Raw genomic sequence first — 24,539 nt, forward strand, 5'->3', positions numbered from 1 at the left:
GACAGGGATATAGGGAGCTGGACAGGGCTTGGGGCAGGGCAGGAATGTGGAGACCAAAACAGGGTGGAATGGGGGCACTGGGAGCAGGACAGGGACGAAGACACAGGGAGTAGGACAGTGATGGGGACAGTGGGAATAGGGCTGTGGATGGAGACCAGGAGTAGGATGGAGGCAGTGGAAACAAGAAGGGGACAAAGATGCTGGGAGGGGGATGGGGACATAGTGGGACAAATACGGAGGCACTGGGAGTAAAATGGGTGATGGGGACCCTGGGAGCAAGATGGGGAGAGCAGGATGAGGACAGGGATGTAGGGAGATGGACACGGACTGGGGCAGGGTGAGATGGGGACATCAGGAGCAGAATGGGCATGAGGAGGACACAGAAAGCAGGATAGGGACAGAGACATGGAGAGCAGGACAAGAATGGGGACACTGGGAGCAGGGCTGTGAACAGGGACACCCAGAGCAGGATGAAGATGAAAGCATCAGGGGCAGGGTGGGGACCAGAGACATCGGGAGCAGGCTGAGATGGGGAATCAGAAGCCAGTCAGGGACAAGGAACAGGGAGCAGGATGGATACAGGCACATGGGGGGCAGGACAAGAATGGGAAAGTGGGAACAGGAGCAGGATGGGGACACTGGGACAGATGTGGAGACGGGGACATCTGGAGCGGAATGGGAATGAGGGCATCAGGAACAGGGTAGGGAGCACAGGACAGGGACAAGGTGGGGACAAGAGCAGAGTGGAGGTCTGGGACAGAAACAAGGACATTGTCAGGGAGGAACAGGATGAGCAGGATGGGAACAGGGACATGGGCAGCAGGACACGTACACCAGGAGCAGGATGGGGATAGGGACATCAGGAGCAGAGTGGAAACCAGGGATGCTGGGAGCAGTATAGGGACAGGAGAAGGGTGGGATGAGGAAATCAGAAACAGGACAGGGACACAGGCACTGCAAGCAGGATGAGGTCAGGGACACAGGCAGCAGGACTATGATGGGGACAGTGGAAACAGGATGAACAACAGGGACAGGATGAGGGCAATGGGACCAAGAGGGAACAAGGACACTGGGACCGGGGATTGGGACATGGGGAGTAGGAAAATTAGGGAGGCACTGTGAGCAGAATGGGTGATGGGGACAATAGGAACAAGAAGGAAATGGAGAGAGCAGAAATAGGGTGGGGACAGGAACACTGAGAAGCAGAACAGGGACTGGGGTAGGATGGAGACAGGGAGACCAAAGCAGAGTGGGATGAGGAATCAGGAGCAGGACAGGCACAGGGACACGGGGAGCAGGTGGGGACAGTGGGAATGGGACACCAGGACCAGGGTGGAGAAACTGGGAGCAACACGGGCATGCGGACAGGAAAGCAGGACTCCAGTCAGGGTCCCTGGGAGCAGAATGGAGACAGAGACACAGCGCAGCGTCACAGTTCTGTGACCATGTTCTGTGGGGATCTCCCAAATCCCTGGGGATGGGGACAACTGTGGGGGGGGGGGGTCAACACAGGGTCACTAACTGCTGATGGCCCTGCTGAGGGTGGCGTCACATCCCCGGGGTATGTCCCAGAGCTGAGCCTTGACCACCTCATGTCACAGATGACATAACGTGCCTCAGTTGACCTGTGCCACGGCCGGGCAGGCACATCCCTCGAGGCATCCTGCACGCACACAGATCCTTTGTGTGGGGAATTTCCATCCACATGGCAGGGGCTGGTGGCAGGGGCTGGCCGCAAAGCCCCCACTCCCAGGGCAGCTTCCTGGGAAGTCCCCAGCTCACAGGGGCCAGGTCTGCGGCTCTCGGCCCCGCTGCGGGTCAGCGTTTTCCAGCCGCTGGGAAGAGCCTGCGTGAGAACCGGCTCCTTCCCACGCCCTCTCCGGGGCGAGGGCCGGGGCGATGCCCGCCGCCGCTGCGATCCTGGGGGCATTGCAGGATGCTCGGGCTCTTCTCGCCGAAGGCGTGGGACTGGCAGCGATGCCCACCCGCGGGTGTGCCCAGGGCCCCGTTATCCAGCCCTGGAGAGCACGAGGCTGGGATGATGGATGGCTGCTTCCTACGATGAGCCCGCCCAGAGCGGCCGAGCACTCGGCTCCGGAGCCAGGGGCCGTCCCCAGCCCCGAGACGTGCAGGGCAGCACCGAGCACCGCCGGCCTCGGACACGATCCCGCTGCAGCCCGGGGAGCGGCCCGGGGTTTGCTCCAGGAGATGCCTGGCCTGGTCCCTGGGGGCCCAGGTTGGTGCTGGGCTGTACTGGGAGGTGACAAGCACTCCCAGCGTGGCCGTGTGGACACCAGGGTTGTATTCTGCTTGCATCGAGCCAGGATTGAGCCCCACTGAGTCCCCCAGGACGCAGCCAGAATGTGCAATGGGTGAGGCTGCAGTGCCAGGGCAGATGTAGGAGGTGAGGGAGACTCTCCTGGCACTGCCCAGCAGGAAAAGCTGGGCCTGGTGACAGAGCTGGGGTCCCAGGACAGCATCCCTGGATAAGCTGGGCCTGCTGATAGGGCTGCAGCCCAGCATGGTTCATTTCCCTTCCTGCTGGGCAATGGGGTGGGGCAGCACCACGCCCGATGTGGCTGACAGGAAATCCTTCCCCTCCCTGGTTTTGATGCTCCACTGGCCTGAATTATCCCCCACAACATCCAGTTTCCACAGAGAGCACATGATGGGCTGGCTGGATGTGCTTTCCCATGGATGCTTCCTATCCCATGCTTATGTCAGCCCAGTGCCTCCCAGTTTCCACCAGCAGCTGGCAGGTTGTGGGAGTAGGGGAGGAAGTTATCCTGGGCTTTAACCTCTGCTCCCCCTGTCTTGATGCCCCAGGGCCATCCCAAGCTCCTCCAAGCACAGGGATGCCCTGAGACAGGTTCCCAGGAGTCCCAGTGGGATGAACAAGGCTGCCAGAGCCAAACTTGGCACAGCAGCATCGGGGCAGCCAGGGGACAGGGAGGGCAGGAATGTCCCCAGATGTAAATCAACCCTAGTTCCACAGCACAGACTTGGGACAGAACTGGGGCAGAGTTCAGTGAGAGAGACAGAGCAGGGAATGGAGAGGGAACACCAAAAACCTCTCAGAGGATGAGCAGCTGACAAAACCCCTGAAAACTCAGAAAGACTGAGCAAGAAAGGAAAAAAAAATAGGCCTGGGCTGGCTGGTCCATTCACTACCACAGGCAGGAGTGGGATAGCTGGGAGACAGGGAGTCCTTGGGAGTGGTACAGTGATGAGGCAAGGGGGAACTGGGGCTGAGGATGGCAGAAATCCTGACAGTGTACTGGAAACACTGGGAAAGCAGAGCCTCCCCCAGTACTGCCACGTCTGGGCACAATCAGACTAAACCCAGCCTGGAAGTTTGTACTAAACGTTTACAAGGGTTCAAAAAAGGGGTACAAAAAGGTCAAAGCCACACTCATCTCTCCACCTGGAGAGGCTGGTAAAGCACTGCCCCCCCAGCACCCCCCCTTTCTCAGCTGCCTGAAATGCTTGACACAGTTGAGGCCCAGTCCTCAGGAATCCATATTGACACTGCTCAGCTCTGTGTGCTGGAAGAGCCTATCCAAAGGGAATTGCTGGAGACTAACAACTCAAAATGGATCAGGGCTCTGGGTGTGGGCTGCTCCTCATATGTAGAATGCCCACAATTGGTCCATAGAGACTTCTACAGCCATGGAAGTGACTGAAGAGCAGCTCCTTGCCTGCCCTGAGCCTCCAGGAGCCAGGGCTGGGCAAGCAGGGATGGGGAAGGACCAGCAGCTGCTGGCCAGGGCTCAGGTCAGCCCCCATGCCAGGGCAGCAGGTTCACATGGGGTAGTTGAGAACAACATCTTGCTTGGCCAGTTCCAGCAACATGGGGTCATCGAAGAACTTGCTGATGCTCACGTCCTCACTCAGGCCCTGCAGGGTAACACAGAGCCAGGGTTACTCCCCATACAGCCACTGCCCAGAGAGCCCACTGAAGAGACCTTGTGTCCCACAGTAAATTTCAGATGTCTGAAGGCATTTAACACCCCTCAGGAACTTGCACACAAGTGGCTCCTGGTGCTGAGCACATCTACCAGCTCACTGCTCCCCATAGGGGGGGCTTGGCTTTCTCTGCTCCCCCTGCAGCCCCTCAGCTCAGCTCAGCTCACTAAACCAGCACAGAAACCTGTTTCTGCTGGCCAAGGGGGCTACACCAGGCCACTGAGGGGCCAGAGGGGCAGGGGAGGGAGTGGAGCTCAGCAGAGGCCACAGGATCCTGTTTTGGGCTGGAGTCACTGATGGGACTGACAGGCTCTGACAGGCCGCATGGGGGAAGTCCTGGGGCACAAAGGACATCAGATCACTCTGGGAACACAGAGGGGTAGTGGCACACCCAAGGGACAACACTGTCCCAGCTCAGCTGCTGGGACAGAGGGACACTACAGGGATTTGTCCCAGATGTACCTTCCTACGCCTGGTCTTGATCATGAACTCCCTGGCCAGGTGTGGGGCTGGCTGCGGCTCCAGCGGCCGGATCACGATGCTCTTGTCCAAGGGGTCACCAGGCACAATCTGAAACACAGGACCAGGATGTGAACATGATGTTGGGGCTGGTGCAACCTCCCAGAGACCCCAACTGCAACAGGAAACATCCCTGGGTCCCACAGATACCCCAACACACCTTCTGCTCTCCTGGCACACAAACTCATGTCACTGCTAGTGATCATGCCATGAGAAATCAGTAACACAGTGCTGGAAACCTGAGCCAAGAACATGTCCCTTCCCCAGGGAGTACTGCAGGATCCCTGAACACCTCCTAACAGAACAACCCAGGCAGGTCCTGGTCAGCACAACCCCCTCCACAAACCAGGCATGCTGACTGTTTCAGAGCTGAGCCTTGGGCTTTGACACATCCTTTACAGGCCAGGGCTCAGACTGCAGCTGCTGCTCTCATGGAGCTGTACCCCAAACCACTGTGCACTTCACAGCTGTGGCTCCCACAGGACCTGATCTGCCCCAGACACAGAAGTGGCCAGAGAACTGTATTTTGTCCCAAACTTTGTTTCCTACAGGTTTAAACCACCACCTCTGAGAGACAAAGCTGAAATGTGCCACAGATCAAACTTCCTATGGCAGATCAGTGAGTCCAAGCCCCACTCCAAGACTTTTGCTGCCCAGGCTGCAGAGCATGAAGTGGACCCAAACAGTTTCCCTCCTCCCAAGGGGAATGTCCTCTCCCCAGGCACTGCAGGACCCTGACACTCAGCCAGCAGCAGCTTCCAGGGCTCCCTCACTAGGAGTGGGAGTGATGGGACGTGGAAGGAAGTCCTGGCAGAGATGGAACAGCTGGTGCACAAAGGCTTCCCAAGATCATCTGAGGATGTTCTCCAGAGCTTTCCTGCTCTGTTGGAGCTGTGGCACTGACAGCACCTACCTGGTGCCTGATCCTGTCCCTTTTCCCCATCTCTCCAAGGCATGGACTCACCTGCCAGTGGTGGAACACAGAGAGAGAGAAGGCTTGTCCCTGTGTGTGGGTCCTCAAGTCTGTCTCAAACCCAAAGGAATCGATGGCAGGGATGAAGGCTTTGATGGTGTAGAGGGGAGAGCCTGGGATTGGAGCATCCTGTGTCACGTGGCCTCTGCAAATGTGTCAAAGGATCAGCCCTCTTAAGTGTGCCAGAATCAGGGACTGCTCTGGGTGGGAAGGGACCTTGAACCCCACACAGTTCCACCTCCTATACCATGGGCAGGGACACCTTCCACTATCCCAGGTTGCTCCTGTCCAACCTGGCCTTCCAGGGATCCAGGGGCAGCCACAGCTGCTCTGGGCACCCTGTGCCCGGGCCTGCCCACCCTCACAACCAAAAATTTCTTCCCAATACCCCATCTAACCCTGTTCTTGGCAGTGGGAAGCCACTCCCCCTTGTCCTGGCACTCCAGGCCCTTGTCCAGCTCTCTTGGAGCCCCTTTAGGCATTACAAGGGCTCTAAGGTTTCCCTGGAGCCTTTTCTTCTCCAGGTTGAACCAACCCATTTTAACAGGGAAGTGGCTCCAGCCCCCTGAACATCTTCCTGGCCTTGTCTGGAGCCACTGAAGAAGGTCCAAGTCCCTCCTGTTCCCAGGGCAGAGCACAGTGTTTGTACATTCTCCTCTCTGACACTCAGGAAGAACCAGGCACAACCCAAAGGCTGTGTGTGACCCTGCCCATCCCTCCCACACTGCTGGGGGCCACGATCAGTCAGGAAGCTTCCAACTGTCACTTCATGGGAGACTTCACCCTCTGCACCAGTGCCAGGAGTGTGGAATTCTCCAGCAGCCCAGACCCCACCCCTGCTGCTCTGCAAACCCCAGTGCTGGCAGCAGGAGCAGCTCACCTGCGGCGGGCCAGCACCGTGTACACGGCAGACACACAGTCAGCAGGAGCCTGCACCTCCACGAAGTAATAGGGCTCCATCAGGCGAGGGGTGGCCTGTGAGGGGACAGGGACATGAGCCACTGAGCCTCCTGCAGCACCAGCACAGCTCCAGTTCTCTGGTCAAACCCAGCACCTGACAACATCACAGGGTTCCTGCTGCCCCACGGCTGCCCAAACCAACATAAACACTGAAAGGATCTTTTCTCCCTGTGGGCACGAGTCACACAGCTCCCCCTCCCCAACACCCACCCTCCCCAGCAAGCCCAGCAGGAGCAAGAAGGGGAGAGCGAGCAGATGCACACCAGTTTCCATCCAGGCTGGAACACAGGCCTGTAGGATTCGTGTGCCAGCCCCAGGGGCCTGCAGACACTGCTGGGTGAGTGAGTCTGTGCCCCAGCCCCAGGCAAAGCTCACCATGAGGAAGGCAGAGTAGACCACCCTGCGGGCCGTGGGGATGATCTGCCCCCCGCCCCGGTGCAGGGGCTCCTGGGCAATCACCGCGTCCAGGATCTTGAACTTCACATTGCGGATCACTGCCGGGGAGAAATGACAGCCAGTGACCCCGGGGGATGTTCTCTGCCAGCACCAACCACGTCCCCAGATGCCCAGAGCCACCAGCAGCTCTCCTAAATTTAATTCCAGCAGGGAATGACCACGTCAGAACCCTGCAGATCACAGAATCATGGAGTGATTTGGGTTGGAAGGAGCCTCAGAGCTGATCTAGTCCAGCTCCTTGCCAAGGGCAGGGACACTTTCCACTAGACCAGGCTGTTCCAAGATCAGCCTAGCCTGGGACACCTGAAAGCTGGTTAAATTCTTTCATCTCTCAATCCCATCATCTCCATCTCCCACAGGTCCCACTTACATTCATCACAGAGGGGCCCTTCCCTGGTCCCCCACTGGAAGCCCTGCACGATGCTGTCTTTCACTGAGCCCAGCAGAGACTTGTCCACCTAGAGACAGACAGACAGACAGACAGACAGATAGCTTCAGAGACCACACCTCATCACAGCCAGTAACACCTAGTGTTTAAAAGCCACTTTCCAAAAGAGCAGCAGGGTCCCCCCATGCCCCCAGTGTCCACCTCTCCCTCTCACAGCTCAAGAGCATCAGCACTATGTAATTTTCAGAGCTATGAATTAAGAGTCCACATTTTGGTGGATCCTGAAAGGCAAGGCCATTAGCTGCAAATGTTGGCCTAAACAGCAACACCTGCAAAGTAACAGGTGACCTGCTAACATCGTGGGACCGTGGTGGGGAAAGTGCAGCAGCTCTGAGCTGTGGCAAACAGGGAGCACCCCAAAGGCACCAGGGCCTTGCTGAAAATTCTGGGAGGAGTGGGCACCTCCTGGCACCACAGGACAGATTTCACTGAAGGGTGGCCCCCACTCCTCACCTCTGAGGGCAGTGTGTCATCTACCAGGATGTTTGGGCCAGTGGCATCTGGCCCAAAGGCCCAGATGGAACGGGCAGCCAGCAAGTCCCAGTCATATTTGGTCTGGAAGAATTCACCCAGCTTCTTTCTGATAGAGAGAAAGGGAAGAAGCTTTAGGAAACAAGAATCCAACCTGCACTCACTATGTATTTACAACCCTGTTCCCTTCAGGCACAAAATAGTCTCAGCCAGAGATGCTCACAGACTGGCTGGCAGGAAAACCAAACCAGGATCCCTGCCCAAAGGCTGCTGCCTGATACTGTGCACCCTGCAGATCCCAGCATTCCCTTTTCCCCCAGTTATTTACTTCCAGCTGGATTCCTGCACCCCCAGATCACTCATACCTGTTCCATGTTATCTGCACCACTTCATTCTCAATGTCCTCTGCCAGCCCCTTCTCCAGGGGCTCAGCAATCATGGTGATCTTGTTCCTGAGGAGAGACAGGCACCATCAGCCACAGTGATGGAAATGGGAGTAAAGAGCACAGGGACTGGCAGCCCTGCACTGCAAGAAAGACATGGAGGGGCTGGGATGTGCCCAGGGAAGGTAAAAGAGCTGGAGAAGGATCTGGAGCACCAGGAGCAGCTGAGAAAGCTGGGAGAATCAGCTGAGAGGAAAGGAGGCTCAGGGGGAAACTTCTGTCTCCCCATAACTCCTTGACAGGAGGGTGCAGCCAGGGTGGGGGTCAGACTGTGCTCCCAAGGAATAGGGACAGGATGAGAGGAAGTGGCCTCAAATTGAGCCAGAGGAGGTTTAGGTGAGATATTAGGGAAAATTTCTACACAGACAAGGTTGCAAAGGCCTGGCACAGCTGCCCAAGGCAGTGGTGAAGTCATCATCCCTGGAATTGTTCAAAAAACATGTGGATGTGGCACCTGTAGACACAGTTTAGTGGTGAACATGAGGGTGGAATTGGGTTGACAGCTGGACTTCATTTAGGGTCTTTTCCAACCTTAATAAATCCATGATTCTGTGATTCTCTGCACACCCAGCTTGGATGCAGTTGGGTTGATGAAGCCACCTGCACCCACTGCTGTTGCTGTGTCCCTGTGAACAGCCCAAGTGCTCCCCAAAGCCTGTTCAGCCCCAGAAGGAAACAGCTGAGGGACAGGGTGGCTCCAGCCCTCCTGTCCCACATCCAGGCCCTGTCCAAGGCTGCAGGAGGGAGCCCAAAGTGTCTCTAGGAACCATGTCTGACACACCAGATGCTGCCTCAGAGCCTGATGCTCTGACCAGATGCATCCCAATGCCTGTCCCCAGCACAGGTCATTCCATATGCCCAGAAGGTCAAAGTCTGACTAAGACTGGGAAAAACCTGGCCTGGTGGAAGCTGCCTCTGCCCACAGGAGGGCTTGGAACTGGATGGTCTTTAAGGTTGCTTCCAACCCAGACCATCCTGTGATTCTGTGAAGACTGGAACCTCTCTGCTCCCAGAAATAAGGCTGCCAAACATGGTGAGAACTGTCTCAGAGTAAAGAAAGGAAAAAGATTCAAAAATCACAGGGGCACACAGGGGAGCCAACTTCAGCAGATCATGGCTTCTCTGAAAATTCAGGTATGGGAACATCCTGCAGACAAAGATCTCCCCATGTTCCCTCCCAGGCCTCCCTCATCCAATCACATGCACTGTGAGGTGCTGCAGGAGGGAGATGAGAGCAGCTGCAAGGCTCCAGGGCATCACCAGGAAGAACAGATCCAAGATTACATATGGATGAGAGAAAACCTAACTCTTGCTCATGAAATTAATGGGGGAGTTACTGAAGGCAGCACTGGGCTCTTTGGCACCTGCTCCAGGATCCCAGAACACCTCCTAGAACTGCTGAGAAGGTGTGACACTTAGGGAAAAGGGAGGATGTGGATCTGTCTTTATTTCCTCCATTCTCAGAGCTCCTATACAGCACAGGAGCATCCCTGGGACTCTGGTGTGTTCCTGAGGAGCTCAGGTTAGTGGGACATTGCTCACTCAGGCATGTGGCACTTGGTGGCCTACAGCCAGTGGGAACAGTCCCCTGGGATGGGATGGACCCTCCCTGTGCCCCCTCCCATGCCCAGATCACCCAGGGCCCTTACTTCTTGTTGGGTGTCTCAGCAAAGCACTTCAGGGAAGATGTTTCCACCACTGTCTCACAGAATGTCACCACTGGATCAGCCACCTAAAAGAACAAAGGGTTTGTAAGGTTCCCAGTACCTTTTTGTTTGCAAAAAGACTCTTTGAAACCTCTGAACACCTACAAGCAAAAACAGGTTCAACTGGTAGTGTTTTAATTAGAGCTGTGTATGAAGTGCTGAGGTGTTCAAATGAGACAGGAAAACTTAAATCCAATCCCAGGTATGAAAAATTCTGCTCAATTTATTTATTTGATGCTAGTCAGGCAATGGCTGAAGCACAGGGGAAGGCTGGAATATGGAAAACTCCTCTCCAAGGCAATGTGCAGTCTCAGTCCCACCGGTGTGACAGTCAGGCTGTAAGAGGCCCTTTTACACCCTCACAGCCTTTTTTACTTTTACAGGAATGTGACAAAATCCATGCTGCATGTTTGGGTAGGCTTTTTTTCTCATCCTTCTGAGAGAGGGGACCAAAAGCCTGTCCAGGGTTTCCAGCAGGAAAATGCCTCTCTCACTGCCTCACCTTGATGTCGATCTCGGAGTACATCTTCCTCAGATCGTGCATCACACAGTCCAGGTACAGCTCTCCTGTTCCCAGGATCACGTGCTCCCCAGACTCTTCCACCTGGAACACAGCAGAGGGATTCAGCTGGCAGCCCCCTGCTCACAGCTCTTGCCTTCCAGGCTCCTACTCAAGCCTGAGGAAGGATCAGCCTTAAAGACACTTGTTAGAGTCAGAATACCCCAAGGAAAGCTCCCACAGCCTTTCCCAGGAGGAACTGCTGCTGGGTTCTGCAGAAAGCTGCTTCCCTGGCACAGCAGGGTGTGTATTTTTCTGCTGGATTTACACTTTTCTGCTATTTCTACATAATTTATGAGATCAACTGAAATAGCATGGAAAGAACCACAAACATAACAACCTACGGTAACAACCCTGATTATTTTGAAGATCAGCCCAGAGGCTGCCCCCAGCACTGGCTGGAAACAGCCACACACACAGAGCCACAGAACAGTGAAAGCTGGAAGGGACCTCAGGAAATCATCTAATCCAACTGCCCCCAGCAGTACCTTAGTTGTAAGTGAGGGGTAGCTCTTGTTGACTTTGCGGAGACCATCCAACATTTTGGGGAGCTCTGAGGGGTTCACTGGCTCCACAGCTATTTTGATAACAGATGTGGTGTTGAACTTCAAGGGACGGAAGATCTGAGCCTAGAAGCAGAGAGAACAAAGAGCTAAAACCACATTCCTGCACATCCTCAGGGTAACACACAGCATGGAAAGCTCTGCTCTATCCCTCAGCAGCTCTTGTGCCCTGGCACCATGTCAGATTTTTTAGTCTCAGCTAAAGAGGGTAAACAGTCCCTAAAGAGGGATTTTTTTGACCCCACCAGGGGAGCTTTTGGACTGTACCCCACCACCTTGCCTCCCTGGAAGGCTGAGCAATGCCAGCCAGGCTCTCAGTACCTCCTCATTGCCCCGAGGCTCCGTCACAGTCGCTGTCTTCACTATGGGCTGGTCCACGCCCTCAATCAGCACCCAGTTACCAGCAGGAACCCTGTTCACCTCAATGTGATACCTGAAAGGCAGGAGAGCACCAGTGCAGCCTCAGACCTTCCAGCACCTTCCTCCTCCCTCTCTGTGGCAGTCCTCCCTCCCTCCCAGTCCCTCACCTGACTCCTCCCCAATGAGGACATTGCCAGAGCTTTCCGTACCTTGCAACCGAGATCCAGAGGCGTCCCACGGTGCAGATCTGGGAATCCTCCTCATCTTCCAGGGTGTAGTTCTCCCCAAGGACCTTCACAGGCTGCCCAGCATGGATGGTGCCACTGAGCACCCTGCCAAAGGCATGGAACTGGACACCATCATCAGTGCTGTACATCTTGGTTGTGTGACACATCAAGGGACCCTTCCCGTGACACAGAGAGACAGAAATGAGATTCTTTCAAAACACAATCAAGGAATAGACACAGACCTGGCAGGACTGGACTTTGATGATCCTTGTGGATCTCTTCCAACTCAGAATATTCCATGATTTGTGGATAAAAGGGATTAATGGGCTGGAATTCAGAAATAATTGTTTTGATTTGCCAAATCATTCAGTTCCTGCCACTGTAAGCCCTACATCTCCTTGCCCTTTGTGGAAAGCCCTGGAATTACTGTTGGTGGACTGCTCTGGAGCTCCTGCCCTTACTCTTGTAGAGCAGCAAATGGTGGTTGGGACAAAGCCATGAGGAAAAATGTCACCTGCTGGCCTGCAAACCTGCTCAGGGCAGAGCACCTGAGCCCCCCAAAGTCACAGGTTCCAGAGATCACTGGACCTTCCACACGGTCACTCCACACTGGTGATGTGGTGACAGTCACCACTGTGGAGTTTTATATGGATAATCACAACTCATTAAAAAAAGAGATTAATTTTCTCTGCAGACATCAGAGCAAAAGTCACAGGCAAATTTCTCACTCAGCTGCTGGCGTTGGTGGCTCCAGACAACTCTGAATGACAGCTCAGTGCAAGCTGTTGGAGGAGGAAGGGTTTGCAGGGCTGGGAGAGGAAAGGTGCTGACTAACTAACACAGGGTTATTTTTATCAGCACCATGCAGTGTTTTAGAGTTTGGAGAGAGAAACAAACTTCAAGGAAAAGGAACAAAAAGACTGCAAAAGGACATAAAACCACCCTGCAGCTCCCACATGCTCTGGAGTCCTGACCTAGTCCTGTTCTTCTCTGAACACTGTGAAACAATTCCCTCTCTCCAGGGCTGCCCTGGCAGGCAGCTGAAGCTCCTTGGAGTGAAGAGATTTGTTCCAGCATCAGATGAGAGGTTTCAGAGTGCTGCAAGTCAAATCTGTGCAGATAGCTGGCTGGGAGGCAGCTGCCCTGGCAGGGCAGGGGCAGCAGAGCCTGCTGGCCTTGGTTTTGCATGCTCAGAGCAAACAGAGGAGTTTCCTTACGTCAGGGTCGCACTCGCTCATGGCCTCCCCCAGGTCGGAGTCGACACCACCCGTGTAGGTGTGCTCAATTTTTGTCTTGGCCCCCACTTTTGGGGAGGGAATGTGCTGCACACACATGTCCACAAAGCCTGGAACAAGAACAATTGGTGAGGACAGGGTGAACCAGAAATGGACTCCATAAAAACAAGGCAAAGCTATGGTGACTGCAACAGCCACAGCAGCAGGGGAGAGGTGAGCAGTGTCTAAGGCTGTCCTGTGGACAAGTGGTGTCATAGCTTAGATTTGGGAAACAGCAGGATCTGTGCAAGCTAGCACTCCTTGGCCAAAATATAACCCTCAACTCTTGGTGTGAGGAGAGGGGATAGAGGAAGGGTTGTGGAGGGGAAGACAAACAGCCTGTACCTGTGAACTCCCCAAAGAACTTCTTGCAGACGAGCCGCAGGAGGGGCCGGATGTTCAGTTTCAATTCCTCTTTGGTCAGGTGGATGCCAAGTTCATCCAGAGTCCTGGGCAGGGTTGTGTCCACATCCCCCACCACCTGCAAGACAACAAGTCCCACTCTCAGGTTCACTGTGGGGGGTCCCAGTCAGTAACTGCCCAGTGCAGTATCAAACACCAGCCACCACCTACAGCGCTCTGGACCTGCACTGGTTTAGAGCTCACATCAGATGAGTCAAATTACAGAATTGTAGAATCATTAAGGCTGGAAAAGCTCTCTAAGATCATTGAGTCCAAGCATTCCCTGAGCACTGCCAAGGCCACCACTAAATCATGTCCCCAGGTGCCACATTTACATGGCTTTTAAGTCCATCCAGGCATGGTGACTCCACCCCTGCCCCGGGCAGCTGTGCCAGGACTGGACAATCATTCCTTCCCTTTGGTCAAAGAAATTTTTCCTAATCTCCAATCTAAACCTCCCCCTGCACAACCTGATGCCATTTCCTCTTGTCCTGTCCCTGTTCCCTGGGAGCAGAGCCCAATCACCTCCAGATGCCCCCTCCTGTCAGGGAGTTGTAGAAAGCAAGAAAGCCCCCTGAGCCTCCTTTTCTCCAGGCTGAGCCTCCCCTCCACTCATCCTCATCTGACTTGTGCTCCAAGTCTCAGCATTGTCCCTTGGCTGCTATCAGAGCACACAAGGAAGAGTAAGGACTGCTCTACTCACTGCAAATATGGCACTGCATTCACAAGAAATAATTGCTCTGCAGCCCCAAGCCCATCCTGTGCTACAGAACAGGACAGGACCAGACCCCCAGCCACCACCCAGTGCCCAGCCAACATCCAGCTGCTCCTGCCTGGAGCTGTGGGAGGGAGAATGACCCACCACAGACCTGAGCCAAGATCTTGTACAGGGGCTCCAGAATGAACTCCACGAAGCTGCGCTGGGAGCTGCTGGTCGGGGCCTTTTTGGTGAACTTGCGGCTGTTGGAGAGCAGAGAGGTGAGGAGCAGGAACTGCAGCCTGCCAGCACCCTACACAGCCTCTGCTCCTCCCAGCTTCTCCTCTTCTCCCTCCCAATCCCCTAGGAAGCTGTCAGAGACACATGGGAGAGGCTTACTCCAAATGAAGGCCAGAGGAGCCTCTCTGCTCCTGCTTGTGGGATTCAGGAGGACCATGTGGATTCACATTGGGCAGGAGGCCTGACTCAACCCTTCCCAGATACAACTCCAACACAGGATCATAGGATCAGGAGTGACCTTGGGTGGTCATCTAGTCCACATTTGACAGGGAAAGGAGGGAAAAAAACCCAGGGAAAAAGCAACACAAAGACATTTAAACACAGTTCTTACGTCTTCGGATTGAAGTAGATGTCGCCCCAAAGCCGCTTTGCAAACTCCTGGTAATTGATGTCTCCTAAAGGAAAAAGCAAATTAAAAAGTCCCTCAGATATCACTGCTTCTCTCTTAACATATAAATCTTTATTTTTCAGCTTTTAAAACAAGCCTGAGGATTCAATTTAATGAACTGATGCTGATGAGTGAATGCCTCATCCCAATTCTGAGTGAAAGATTAAGTGCTGTCCTGGGGAGACCAGAGATGAGCAGGAAGAGTCCAGTGGGGGCATCCCCAGCAGCCCAGGGACACTGCAGTGCACAGCCTGGCTTCCCAAAAACACTCAGCTCTCTGCTACCCACAGGGTCAGGGCTGGGGAGTGCTGCAGGAGCCCAGCCACATCTGCTGCACTTCCAAATGGGAATGCTGTGACTGCTGCTGCAGTGCCAAGGTGCAGGAATGGGGCTCCACCCCTCAGCCCTGCAGGTTCTGCACCCTGCTGAACATCTCCAGGCTCCTTTCTCAGGGAGAACACAGCCAAACACCCAGTGCTGAAGGTCCAGTGGCTGTCATGGTGAATTTGCAAAAACCAGAACAGGGTGAGAACCCACAGCAGGTTCCAAACCAGCATTTGCTGTGGGCAGATGTGCAAACACAAGGAATTTCTTGGTGGCTGTAGTCTGGACACTGACACTGCTCTAATTCATCTTAACTGACATGTGGTGGCTGCACATACAACTCCTGGTGATCAGAATCCACTATTCCCAACTCCAAGCACCTATTCAGCTCCTGCCTTCCCCACCTGGTTGGCATCTGCTGCCAACTGTGCTGTCCTGAGCCCCCCAAGGAGGGGTCTCACCCCAGCAAACTCTGAGTTAATGCTGTGACACTCAGGGAGCTCATTTATTGCTCCAAACTCTGAGGACACGTGACAATCCTGACACCATCAGTCCCTGACCTCTACAACTTCATCCTCCCTCAGGCCAACTTCTCTGCAAGAGCTGGCCCAGCTGCTTTACAACCTCTTCTTCCCCTGCTCTCAGCTCCTACAGATCCCCAAATTCCCCAGTGGGGGACTTCAAAAATCTGGGCTGTGCAGCTGCTAATGCCAGCATAGAGCCCACTGCTACACATGGCAGACTGCCTTGAGTGGGCACCTGGGGAGCAGAAAATTAAATCCAAGCCAGAAAAAGACAGTTTCTTAAAAAAGAAAGAGGGCAAGAGTGCAAAACCTTGTGGGCGAAGCTTGTGCCCAGCTGCAGCTGAGCCTTGGACTTTTGGGAAAAGGCAGGAAGAGCTTAACTGCTTCACTCCTGAGCTGCTGACAAGAGGCAAAGCACAACACACACACACCTGCCTTCAACTGCTTGTTATTTCTGCTTAGGGTATGAAAAAATTCTTGGCTTCTGACTCAAGAAACATTTATCAGGAGAAAATATCTTGCTAAAACTGTGTTTCTGCTTTTTAACCCCCGAGGCTCAGCTCTGCAGCACGACTCAACTCTCAGCAATTCCAGAACACAAACACTGGCCATGTGCAGGGGAAGCTGAACAGCTCAGAAAACCTCCACAAGAAAGGTTGGGAAATGAGATGTTGAAGTGCACCAGGTTTCTGGCTAATCCTCACCATATGTGTCTGCATAAATCTTTGCAAAAGACCCCAGTGTGAAGCAGATGCTGTACTGAGAGCTGGAGAAGCACACGTTCCCCAGGAGGGGAGACAGCACGAGGTTCTCGTCGGTGGAATACATGCTGAGAGGAGAAAAATAAAACCAAATCAATGTTATGAACCAAAGAAGACACTTCAACCCACTTCCCACACCCTACAGTAATGACAGGCAAGGAGTCTGCATTGCCAAAAAGCATCTTTAAACAGTCTCCAGCTTGCTTGCCATCAGAATCTCAGGGTCAGGAACATTTTCTGCCTATAAACTTCAAAGCATTAATGCAAAGATTTAAAGATTCCAGAACTAAAAAGTTACCAGCACAAATGCTTCAGATTTCTTATCTGGGATAATTTTTCTTCCCCTAAAAAAGCAGCCAAGTTGGTCAACCAAGTAAGGGAAAAGATAACATAGGGATATAATTTAATCCAAACAGGTTCAATGAGTTCACAGCCATGCTAGGCAGGGTGAATTACACTGCTCCCAGCTGCCTGATGCCAGCACACACTGAGCAGAACTTGTGCAAATCCACACACACTTGAAGGACTGAATGCTGTTTAAAAATCCCTGGATGCAGAAGAACCCAGAGAAACAATGCATAGCTACTGAGATGTCCCTCCCTTCTTGAGCAGGGCTGTCAAGGAGATTGGACTGCCAGTATCATAATCCTTGTTTAGGAGTTGGGACAGTAAATCCTCTTTTACTTTTGTAGCAAGTACTTAGAAGCTTTGATACATGTCAACCCCTAATTTGGGATACAACCTGGATCATTTCATTTGAGACATTTGGGAGCACAAATTCCCTGCTCTGGTCATATGTCCACTTTCTCTACTTTTTAATGGAGGAAAAAATGAATGGGGCAGGGAAATAAAATCCCCTGGAGTTTGCCAGGAAGAGGCAATCCTGCTTAACTCAATGTATGAGCTGAGATGATCTTCCAGTGGCTCTTCCTGGCCCATTTTCTATGACCCAACACATCAAGAGACAAACTGATGTTTTCAGGCACATGCAGGGCTCACAGAGAGCCATGGGACAGGGCAGCAAGCACTAGCAATGCAACACCACAAGCACCCTCACCTGATCAGACCATTAACTTCATCCACAATGTGTCTGAGTTTGTAATAAGCATCTGTGGGGGGCAGTTTCAGCTCCAGGATGAGTCTGTCAATCTTGTTGATGCACACAGTCACTGCCAGCCTCTCCTGCACCGCGTGCTTGATCAGCCTCTCCGTGTTCAGCATCACCTGTGGGGAGCAGTGAGCTCAGAGCCCCAGGAAAACCTCCACAAAATGCTCTCTGGGGCATGAGAGCCAGCCAGTGACCCTCACTCTGCTGCCAGGCTGGAGAAAAGCCCAAGCTCAGCAAACAGCAATCATCTAATCCTCCTGAAATTCAGAAATAGGTGCTAACTCAACCAAATTGCTTGAATCCAACCCTGTGGACATCTCTGACATAAATAACCTGCTCAGTTTTAGGTATCATGAGGATGGAGATGCACACAAGTCAGACAATCAGCCTACAGGCCACAGCATCACAGCAGCCTGGGCACAGCAGCCAGAGGCTTGGCTGCCTGTTCAGATGGAAAACATCACTTCCCAAAACGTCCTCCAAAAACCCTTCAGCCCAGACAGCTGAAGCCATGCAGGCCCTCATGCTAAGGCAGGAGCAGACTCCAGGGGGGGAGGGAGGGCTGTAAGGCCCAGGGGAAGGGGGCACTCACCCCCTCGGCCGCGTCGATGAAGAGCACGACGCCATCCGAGATGCGAAGGCCGGCTGTCACCTCGTCAGAAAAATTCACATGACCTTCAAAAACCACACAGAGGGGGGCAGTGAGAAGCACACTGAGCCCTGGTGCAGCAGCAGCACACAGGCTGGGGAGCTGTGGGGCTCTGCAGACTGTTCTGTTGCTCTCTGTACCCAGAGAGGCAGACTGGAGATGGTTCCTCCTCAGACGGGACCTGGCAGCAGCTGCCAGAGCTGCCCAAGGGGATTTAGACTCAGCTCTAATGCTGATTTTTGAGAATGCACACAACTTGTTTAACTGGCACTTCTCTTCACACTTGTGACTGTTTTTCTCACAGGTCTGTGCAAGTAATTGGGGAAAAGGAGGAAGATTTCTTCTCAAAGTCAACAGATGCCTCCCCCCAGCCTCCTCCTGTGCTCTAACCTCCCTCATCCTGAGCTGTCACTCAGCAGATGTGTCCCAAGACCTTCTTCCCTAAAGTTTCTTCCAAGTTGATCTGTGATCCACAACAGCCTGTCAGAGGCCTGAGGAATTTGCTGAGTCTCACTGGGGGGCAACAGCATTTAAGTAAAGCAGGGTCCCCCTGCACATGGCAATACCTGGGAAAGGAAATTCTACCTGTGCTACTTGAGTGAAACACCTTTTCAGCCTCACCAGCCCCCAGTCAGGCCAGCTAATCACAAACATGAGCCTGACTTGTCCCTGCCCATGGACTTCAAGGTTCCTTCACCCCAAACCATCCTGGGTGATTATGGGTCAGTACTGCTGGACTGACTCCACAGGAATGAACCTAGCTGAAGGCTCAGGACTAGCCTGGAATCAGCTATAAAAAAGTACAAAACAAAGTTAAATGCTTCCCACAGCAGGATTTTGAGGACTGCAGAATCACCTGGAGTGTCAATGATGTTGAAGAGGAAAGATTTCCCTTTGGTGTCGGGGAGAACAATCGTCACTGGGGTGCTCTTGATCCCCACCCCCCTCTGAAACACAGGAAACCAGGATTACAGGTAAAAATAAACAAAAGGATCACCATGTACACATGTCGAAGATCAAAGAAAACTCAGAAAGATGGAAAGAAGTAAACAATCATCTAGAAGAGACTAATAACCTGAAATCACCAAAATACCCAGCCCAGCTCTCCCATCTATACTGGTTAGACTGGTGAGCCACTACTGCACCCTCCACACCTGATTTCAGCTGAAGAGGTACTACAGGCAACACCTGAGACAGAATGTGGGTGTTTGTTTGTGCTTTCACCCTCTGCTGCCACCAAGTTACACCTCAAAGCACAAGATTTGATCACACAGAGTATAAAGTAAAACATTAAGAAGAGAAAACAAAAATGCTTCAAAGGATTGTTATGGTCATGAGACAAAATAACATTCCAACTCATACCCAACCACATGGAGTCAGAGCTAAGGAAAACAAGGAAAATGTATTTATTTTGAAGTAAGTTTTTACCACTGCTGCAAGCCCCTTCCTCCTTTTTCTCTCAAAGAAAAGTGAGAACTACCCCCAGACAGGGGTGACTCTGCTGTAGAGTTAACGTTACACAGCTTATAAAATCACATGGAGATGAGGGAAGGAATTTAGATCAGGAATCTTCCTGAAGCAAACAAGAGGAGCAGATTGTTTTATTGATAAAGAAAATAACCAAAATGTGGAAGACACAGAAAGGCACTAAAATGGACGAGGAAACTGCCTACAACAACTGTGAGTAAAGCATGAGACAACTGGATAAAATCAGTACAAGACCACTCACCTCCTGCTCTGTGAACAATATATCTGTGTAGCAGAGCTGCAAAAGCAAAACAAAAATCAGTCTCACATTTTGGTATCAGACATTCAGTTTGAAGCAGGACACAGTAACTGTGACACATCACTAAGGTGACAAGTAAGGGACAGGAGGAGAATCAGGACTCAGTTCTGGCATCCCAATCCTACATTCCAGTCTCTGAACCACCTTGTCCCCATGCACTGTCACCCTCCTTGTGGTGTACAAGGCACTCTGTGCCCTCCAGAGCAGCAATTCCCCAGTCACTCACATCCTGATCGTAGCGCTTCCGGATTTCTGGGTGTGTCTGTTCTATCAGGCAGTCAACAAAACACGTCTGGAAAAGAGCAGAGATAGGAGGTGCCTCCCTTCAGACAGACACAACACAGCCCCATCCCTGCAGCAGCAGCACAGAGCACGCTGAGCAGGTTATTGTAAAACCTACAAATTTAACATACACAAAAATTTACAAATTTCGCAGGGAAACGTAGAGCCAGGACAAGGGGGAATGGCCTCAGGCTGGAGGAAAGCAGAGTTTCATGGGATAATGGGAAGGAATTCCTCCCTGTGAGGGTGGTGAGACCCTCACAGGCTGCTCAGAGAAGCTGTGACTGCCCTTGGGTCCCTGGGAATGTCCAAGGCCAGGCTGGACTTGAAGCACCTTGGCATAGTGGAAGGTGTCCCTGCCTGTGACAGGTGTGGGACTGGATGGGCTTTAAGGTCCTTCCAACCCAACCCATCCTTGAATTCTACAAATAAGTGCAGGAGCAGGAGGTGCAGAAGGTGCTGCTGCAGAGAAGCAAGGGCCAGGAGGGCTGGCAAAGCAACCAGACAGGTCACCACCACTCCTCCTGGATATTCACAGCACCTTGCCATGGTGCAGGTGCCCACACAGAGTCACATTCCGGATCAGCTCCGAGTTGTCCATCAGATCTGCCAGGAAACTGCAGGAACAAAACACAAAAGGCTGTTGGAGGCTTCTGCTGTGTCTAAGAAAAGCAGGTGCTGCTTTTTAGCTACATTTTCTATCCAAGGTGCCCCCTGAATCCTTGCCAAACTTTTATTCTGCCAATGCCCTGCGGAGGAAGAATCCCACTTTCCAGATGGGGAGGACAAGAGAGTTGGAGTCCCAGACAGATGGCAGTGGGTGGGAGGATACAGAGCTGGTAAAGCTGCCAGCAATGGAATATTATTGAATATTTTTCTTGTCTTCTAGTCAGTGCTGGAGCAAAAATCACACCCATGTACTCAGAAGATGAAGCACTTGCACTCAAACCATGGCAGGCAGGTAGGTAAATCGTGGTGCTGGATAACAAGCACCCCATGGAGCTTTGAAAGCAGCCAGGGGCTCCACAGACAATTAATTCTGATTTTCAAGTCTTAAAACAGTGACATTCCAGGGACTCAAGGAATTAAGTCTATTTCAAATCAGCAGCTGAGCTGGGTAATGATGAGCTGGTCACTTCTGGATGGATGCTGGCCAAAAGATAATTGAGATCCTAAATTACCACCCCTAAAAAATAATGGGAGGCTATAAAACATGGAGCCACTGCCAGAGGCCTGCAGAGAATAAGTGCTGTCAAATAATTTCCTTTTTAAACAGATTAAATTTTCACTAGTGCAACAGTGAAAATGTAAAACGTTTTGATTAAGAGCTAAAAAATACAGCAATCAATACTAACCCCGATTAAAACCTTCCTAATTGGTCTGAAAATAAGGCTAAATGGGAAATCAATAGCATGCTTGCAGGTTTCTGGCTACATCCCACAAGGAATTGGCTCATCCTAACCATTTATATCAACAAACAGGAGTAAAATGAATTAATTACAAATGGAGTGAGCAGAGCATACAGGGATCAGGGAAGTGGTGGATAACACAGAGCCCAGGTCAGGGACTGAGCCAGAAAAAGGCTGAGAAAAAGCAGCCCCAGCAGCTGCTGGGCTCTGCTCCAGCTCTGCTGAAGGCACCAAGCACAGCCCTGGGCAGCTGAGGGACCCTGAGTGAACAGCAGCTCCAGGAACATGCTCTGCAAAACACGAGGTGCTGGTGCCAGGCAGAGGCACTGGCCAGCACCAGGGAACTGCTGCTCAGCCACAGCAGAGCTGGCACCCACACCTGGAGATGAACATTTACACTGGGAACAGCCCTGACAGGCCACAAAGTGGTGAGTGGAGAGATGAGCCCCACAAGACTCCCACAGCTCCATCTGCTCATGCCAAAGAGACACAACACACACACAAACTGCACATACAGGGACAGAGACCCTCTGCCCACCACAGTGCAGACACTGCTCCAACATCAGACTTTTAGCAGAAATAGCAAAGGATGGTTCTTATTCCACAGAAAACTCATTTGAGATATTACATCTCTAATTTAAAATGCATTTGGAATTTTTCCCAGGAGGTTTTCTGCCAGCCCTGGTGTCCAAGAAGCTGCTTTGGGACCCACCCAGCACAGCTGCAGTGTCCTGCTGACTGCACAGCACTCAGCACTCACCCAGCAGCACAAAAATTCCCAATGGAAACTGCAATAGGTGGGACCTAATCTGAGACTGGGATCAATATGTCCCAAAATGATGTGTGCTACACTCTGACTAGGTGGATATTTAACAGGTTGGCCACAGAAGCTGTGGCTGTTCCCTCCCTGGCAGTGTCCAAGGCCTTGGAGCACCCTGGGATAGTGGAAGATGTCTTTGCTCATAGCAGGGATGGGACTGGGCAGGTTTTAAGGTCTCTTGCAACCCAAACCATTCCCAGAACATTTCCTGAGCCACAAGCTGTTGCTATGGAGCTTGATCTCAGTACCTGAGGTGAGATTCCCCTTTGGTATTGAACCCCACCCTGTGCTGCTGGTGGGGAGGGAGAATGTCTGTGAAATGGTCCTGCACCTCCTCTTGTTTTGGGTTCAGAATTCAGGAATTGGCTGCTCTCAGGTCTGTGCTGGGTCAGTAAGACACCAAGCCAGAGCCCCCAAATCTGCCTCCCCCAGCCCCACACTCACTCCATCTCGTAGACAGTAACTGGCAGTGTCTGTTCCATCAGGGAGAACTTCTTGGTTTTCACAGGTTTAATAATGGGCTCTGAAACAAGAGAAAGAACAACAAACTCTTCCCAGAGCCCCTGAACCAGCAGAGTCAGGAATGGCCCCCAGGAATTGTTGCTTTGCCAACAAGCCCTCAGTTTTCAGGCTGACAGATTGTCTCAGCTGTTTGTCAAAGCTGCAGGAGATGGTCACTGCAGGGCCCTTCCAGCCAAACCATTCCAGTATATAGGCATCAAAGGAGAGCACTTAAATGCATTTACTTTTCCCTTAAATAGCCTTCTTGGCTCTATTGATTCCTGTTCTTCCAAAGATATGCTTGTTTGGATTAGCAAAAATCACAAGTATCCAAATCTGCACACACCAGGCAGAGTTCCTGAGGTTATGAGGGGACTCCAAAGGGGGCAGGACAGAAGGGAATATTATTATTTCCCTTTTCCAAGGATCCACTGAGATCCTTCTCCTCCCTCCACCCCCCCCCACAGCTCACTCCCCTCTCACCAGTGAGTGGCTGTGTGTCCTCCTCCTGCACGATGGTCTCCACCTCAGGCCCATACACCTCCTCTGCTGTGGGGTAGTACTTCTTGTCCTCGTGCAGCACCACCTCCATCCCGGGGTGTTCCTCATCATGCTCCCCCATGTCATCATCATCATCATCATCCTCCAGCTGCAACCAAGGCTCACCCTCAGCTGGGGTCACCCCCGAGCAAGGGACCCCCAGTGCAGCCCCAGCACCCACAGAGGTGCTCCCTGGAGGAGCAGTGCAGCTCTTCCCACAGCACCTGGAGCAGGAACAGCCCCTGCACTTGCAGGGCACAGACAGCGACCCACACACAGCAACACACAAGAAGCACACCCGGGTAACAGCACCCAGCCCCCACCCCGCACAGAGCGGCAGGATTCCCCTGTGGGGCAGCCCCTCTCCCCCCGTGCCCGTGGGGTTTTGCTCTGCCTCCCTCCTGAGGGGCTCCCGAAGGGGCACGGACCCTCCACGGGCCCCCAGTCCCACCGCGTGTCCGGCAAGAACTCTCTCTTTACCCCAGGAAGAGATTTTGTAAACTCTTTAAACCCCAGGCCCACTGCCACCCCCGGCACTGCTCAGTGTCCCCAGCCCCGCACGGGGCAGCAGCAGCCGCGGGCCCGTCCCCGCCCCGGGGGTCGCTGCCCCTCCTCCGCACTCACCTCGTCCAAGTCTTTGGACTCTCGGCCCAGCTCGTCGTCGTCATCGTCCGAGTCCAACTCGGGCCCGATGTAGTTCCCAAACTCGTCGTACAGGTCGGTGTCCATGCTGCGGAGCGGGAGGAGGGTCGGTGGGGGCACAGAGGCTGGGGGGCACTGACCGAACCGAGCCCGAGGCACCGGGGGGCGCGGCCCTGCCCCAGACCCTGCCCAGCACGGCCACTGCCCCGCTCTCCCTCACCCTCACTGGCTCCGGCCCCGCTCTCCCTCACCCGCCCCGGCCCCGCTCTCCCTCACCCTCACTGGCTCCGGCCCCGCTCTCCCTCACCCTCACTGGCTCCGGCCCCGCTCTCGCTCTCCCTCACCTGCTCCGCTCCCGCCGCTGCTCTCCCCGGCGCCGCTGCTGCCGAAGGCCCCGGGCTGCCCTCGCCGCCTGTCGCGACAGAGCGCCCCGCGCCCGCCGCCAGCGCCGCGCCCACCGGAGAAACGCCGAGTGGGTCCG

At 53.2% G+C, this 24,539-nt stretch overlaps 1 protein-coding gene across 1 annotated transcript; it reads right to left on the reverse strand.

Annotated features, from left to right (window-relative positions):
* Positions 1-2,660: 2,660 nt before the first annotated feature.
* Positions 2,661-24,523, reverse strand: EFTUD2 (elongation factor Tu GTP binding domain containing 2). The gene is made up of 28 exons (XM_079327777.1): positions 24,403-24,523; positions 24,041-24,146; positions 23,360-23,525; positions 22,820-22,898; positions 20,688-20,763; positions 20,091-20,156; positions 19,808-19,843; positions 18,935-19,025; positions 18,022-18,104; positions 17,379-17,545; positions 16,265-16,389; positions 14,656-14,719; positions 14,197-14,287; positions 13,271-13,406; positions 12,869-12,996; positions 11,634-11,827; positions 11,386-11,497; positions 10,990-11,130; positions 10,445-10,546; positions 9,886-9,968; positions 8,159-8,245; positions 7,776-7,902; positions 7,245-7,332; positions 6,794-6,912; positions 6,339-6,433; positions 5,450-5,603; positions 4,429-4,536; positions 2,661-3,897 (listed from the first exon to the last, which is right to left on the reverse strand). Exons 2-28 carry the CDS (start codon positions 24,143-24,145, stop codon positions 3,802-3,804), a joined length of 2,919 nt encoding a protein of 972 aa, XP_079183903.1. The 5' UTR covers position 24,146; positions 24,403-24,523; the 3' UTR covers positions 2,661-3,801.
* Positions 24,524-24,539: the final 16 nt, after the last annotated feature.

The sequence above is a fragment of the Erithacus rubecula genome (genome assembly GCF_903797595.1).
Source record: "Erithacus rubecula genome assembly, chromosome: 27".
In the NCBI taxonomy this organism is placed as follows: Eukaryota; Metazoa; Chordata; class Aves; order Passeriformes; family Muscicapidae; genus Erithacus; species Erithacus rubecula.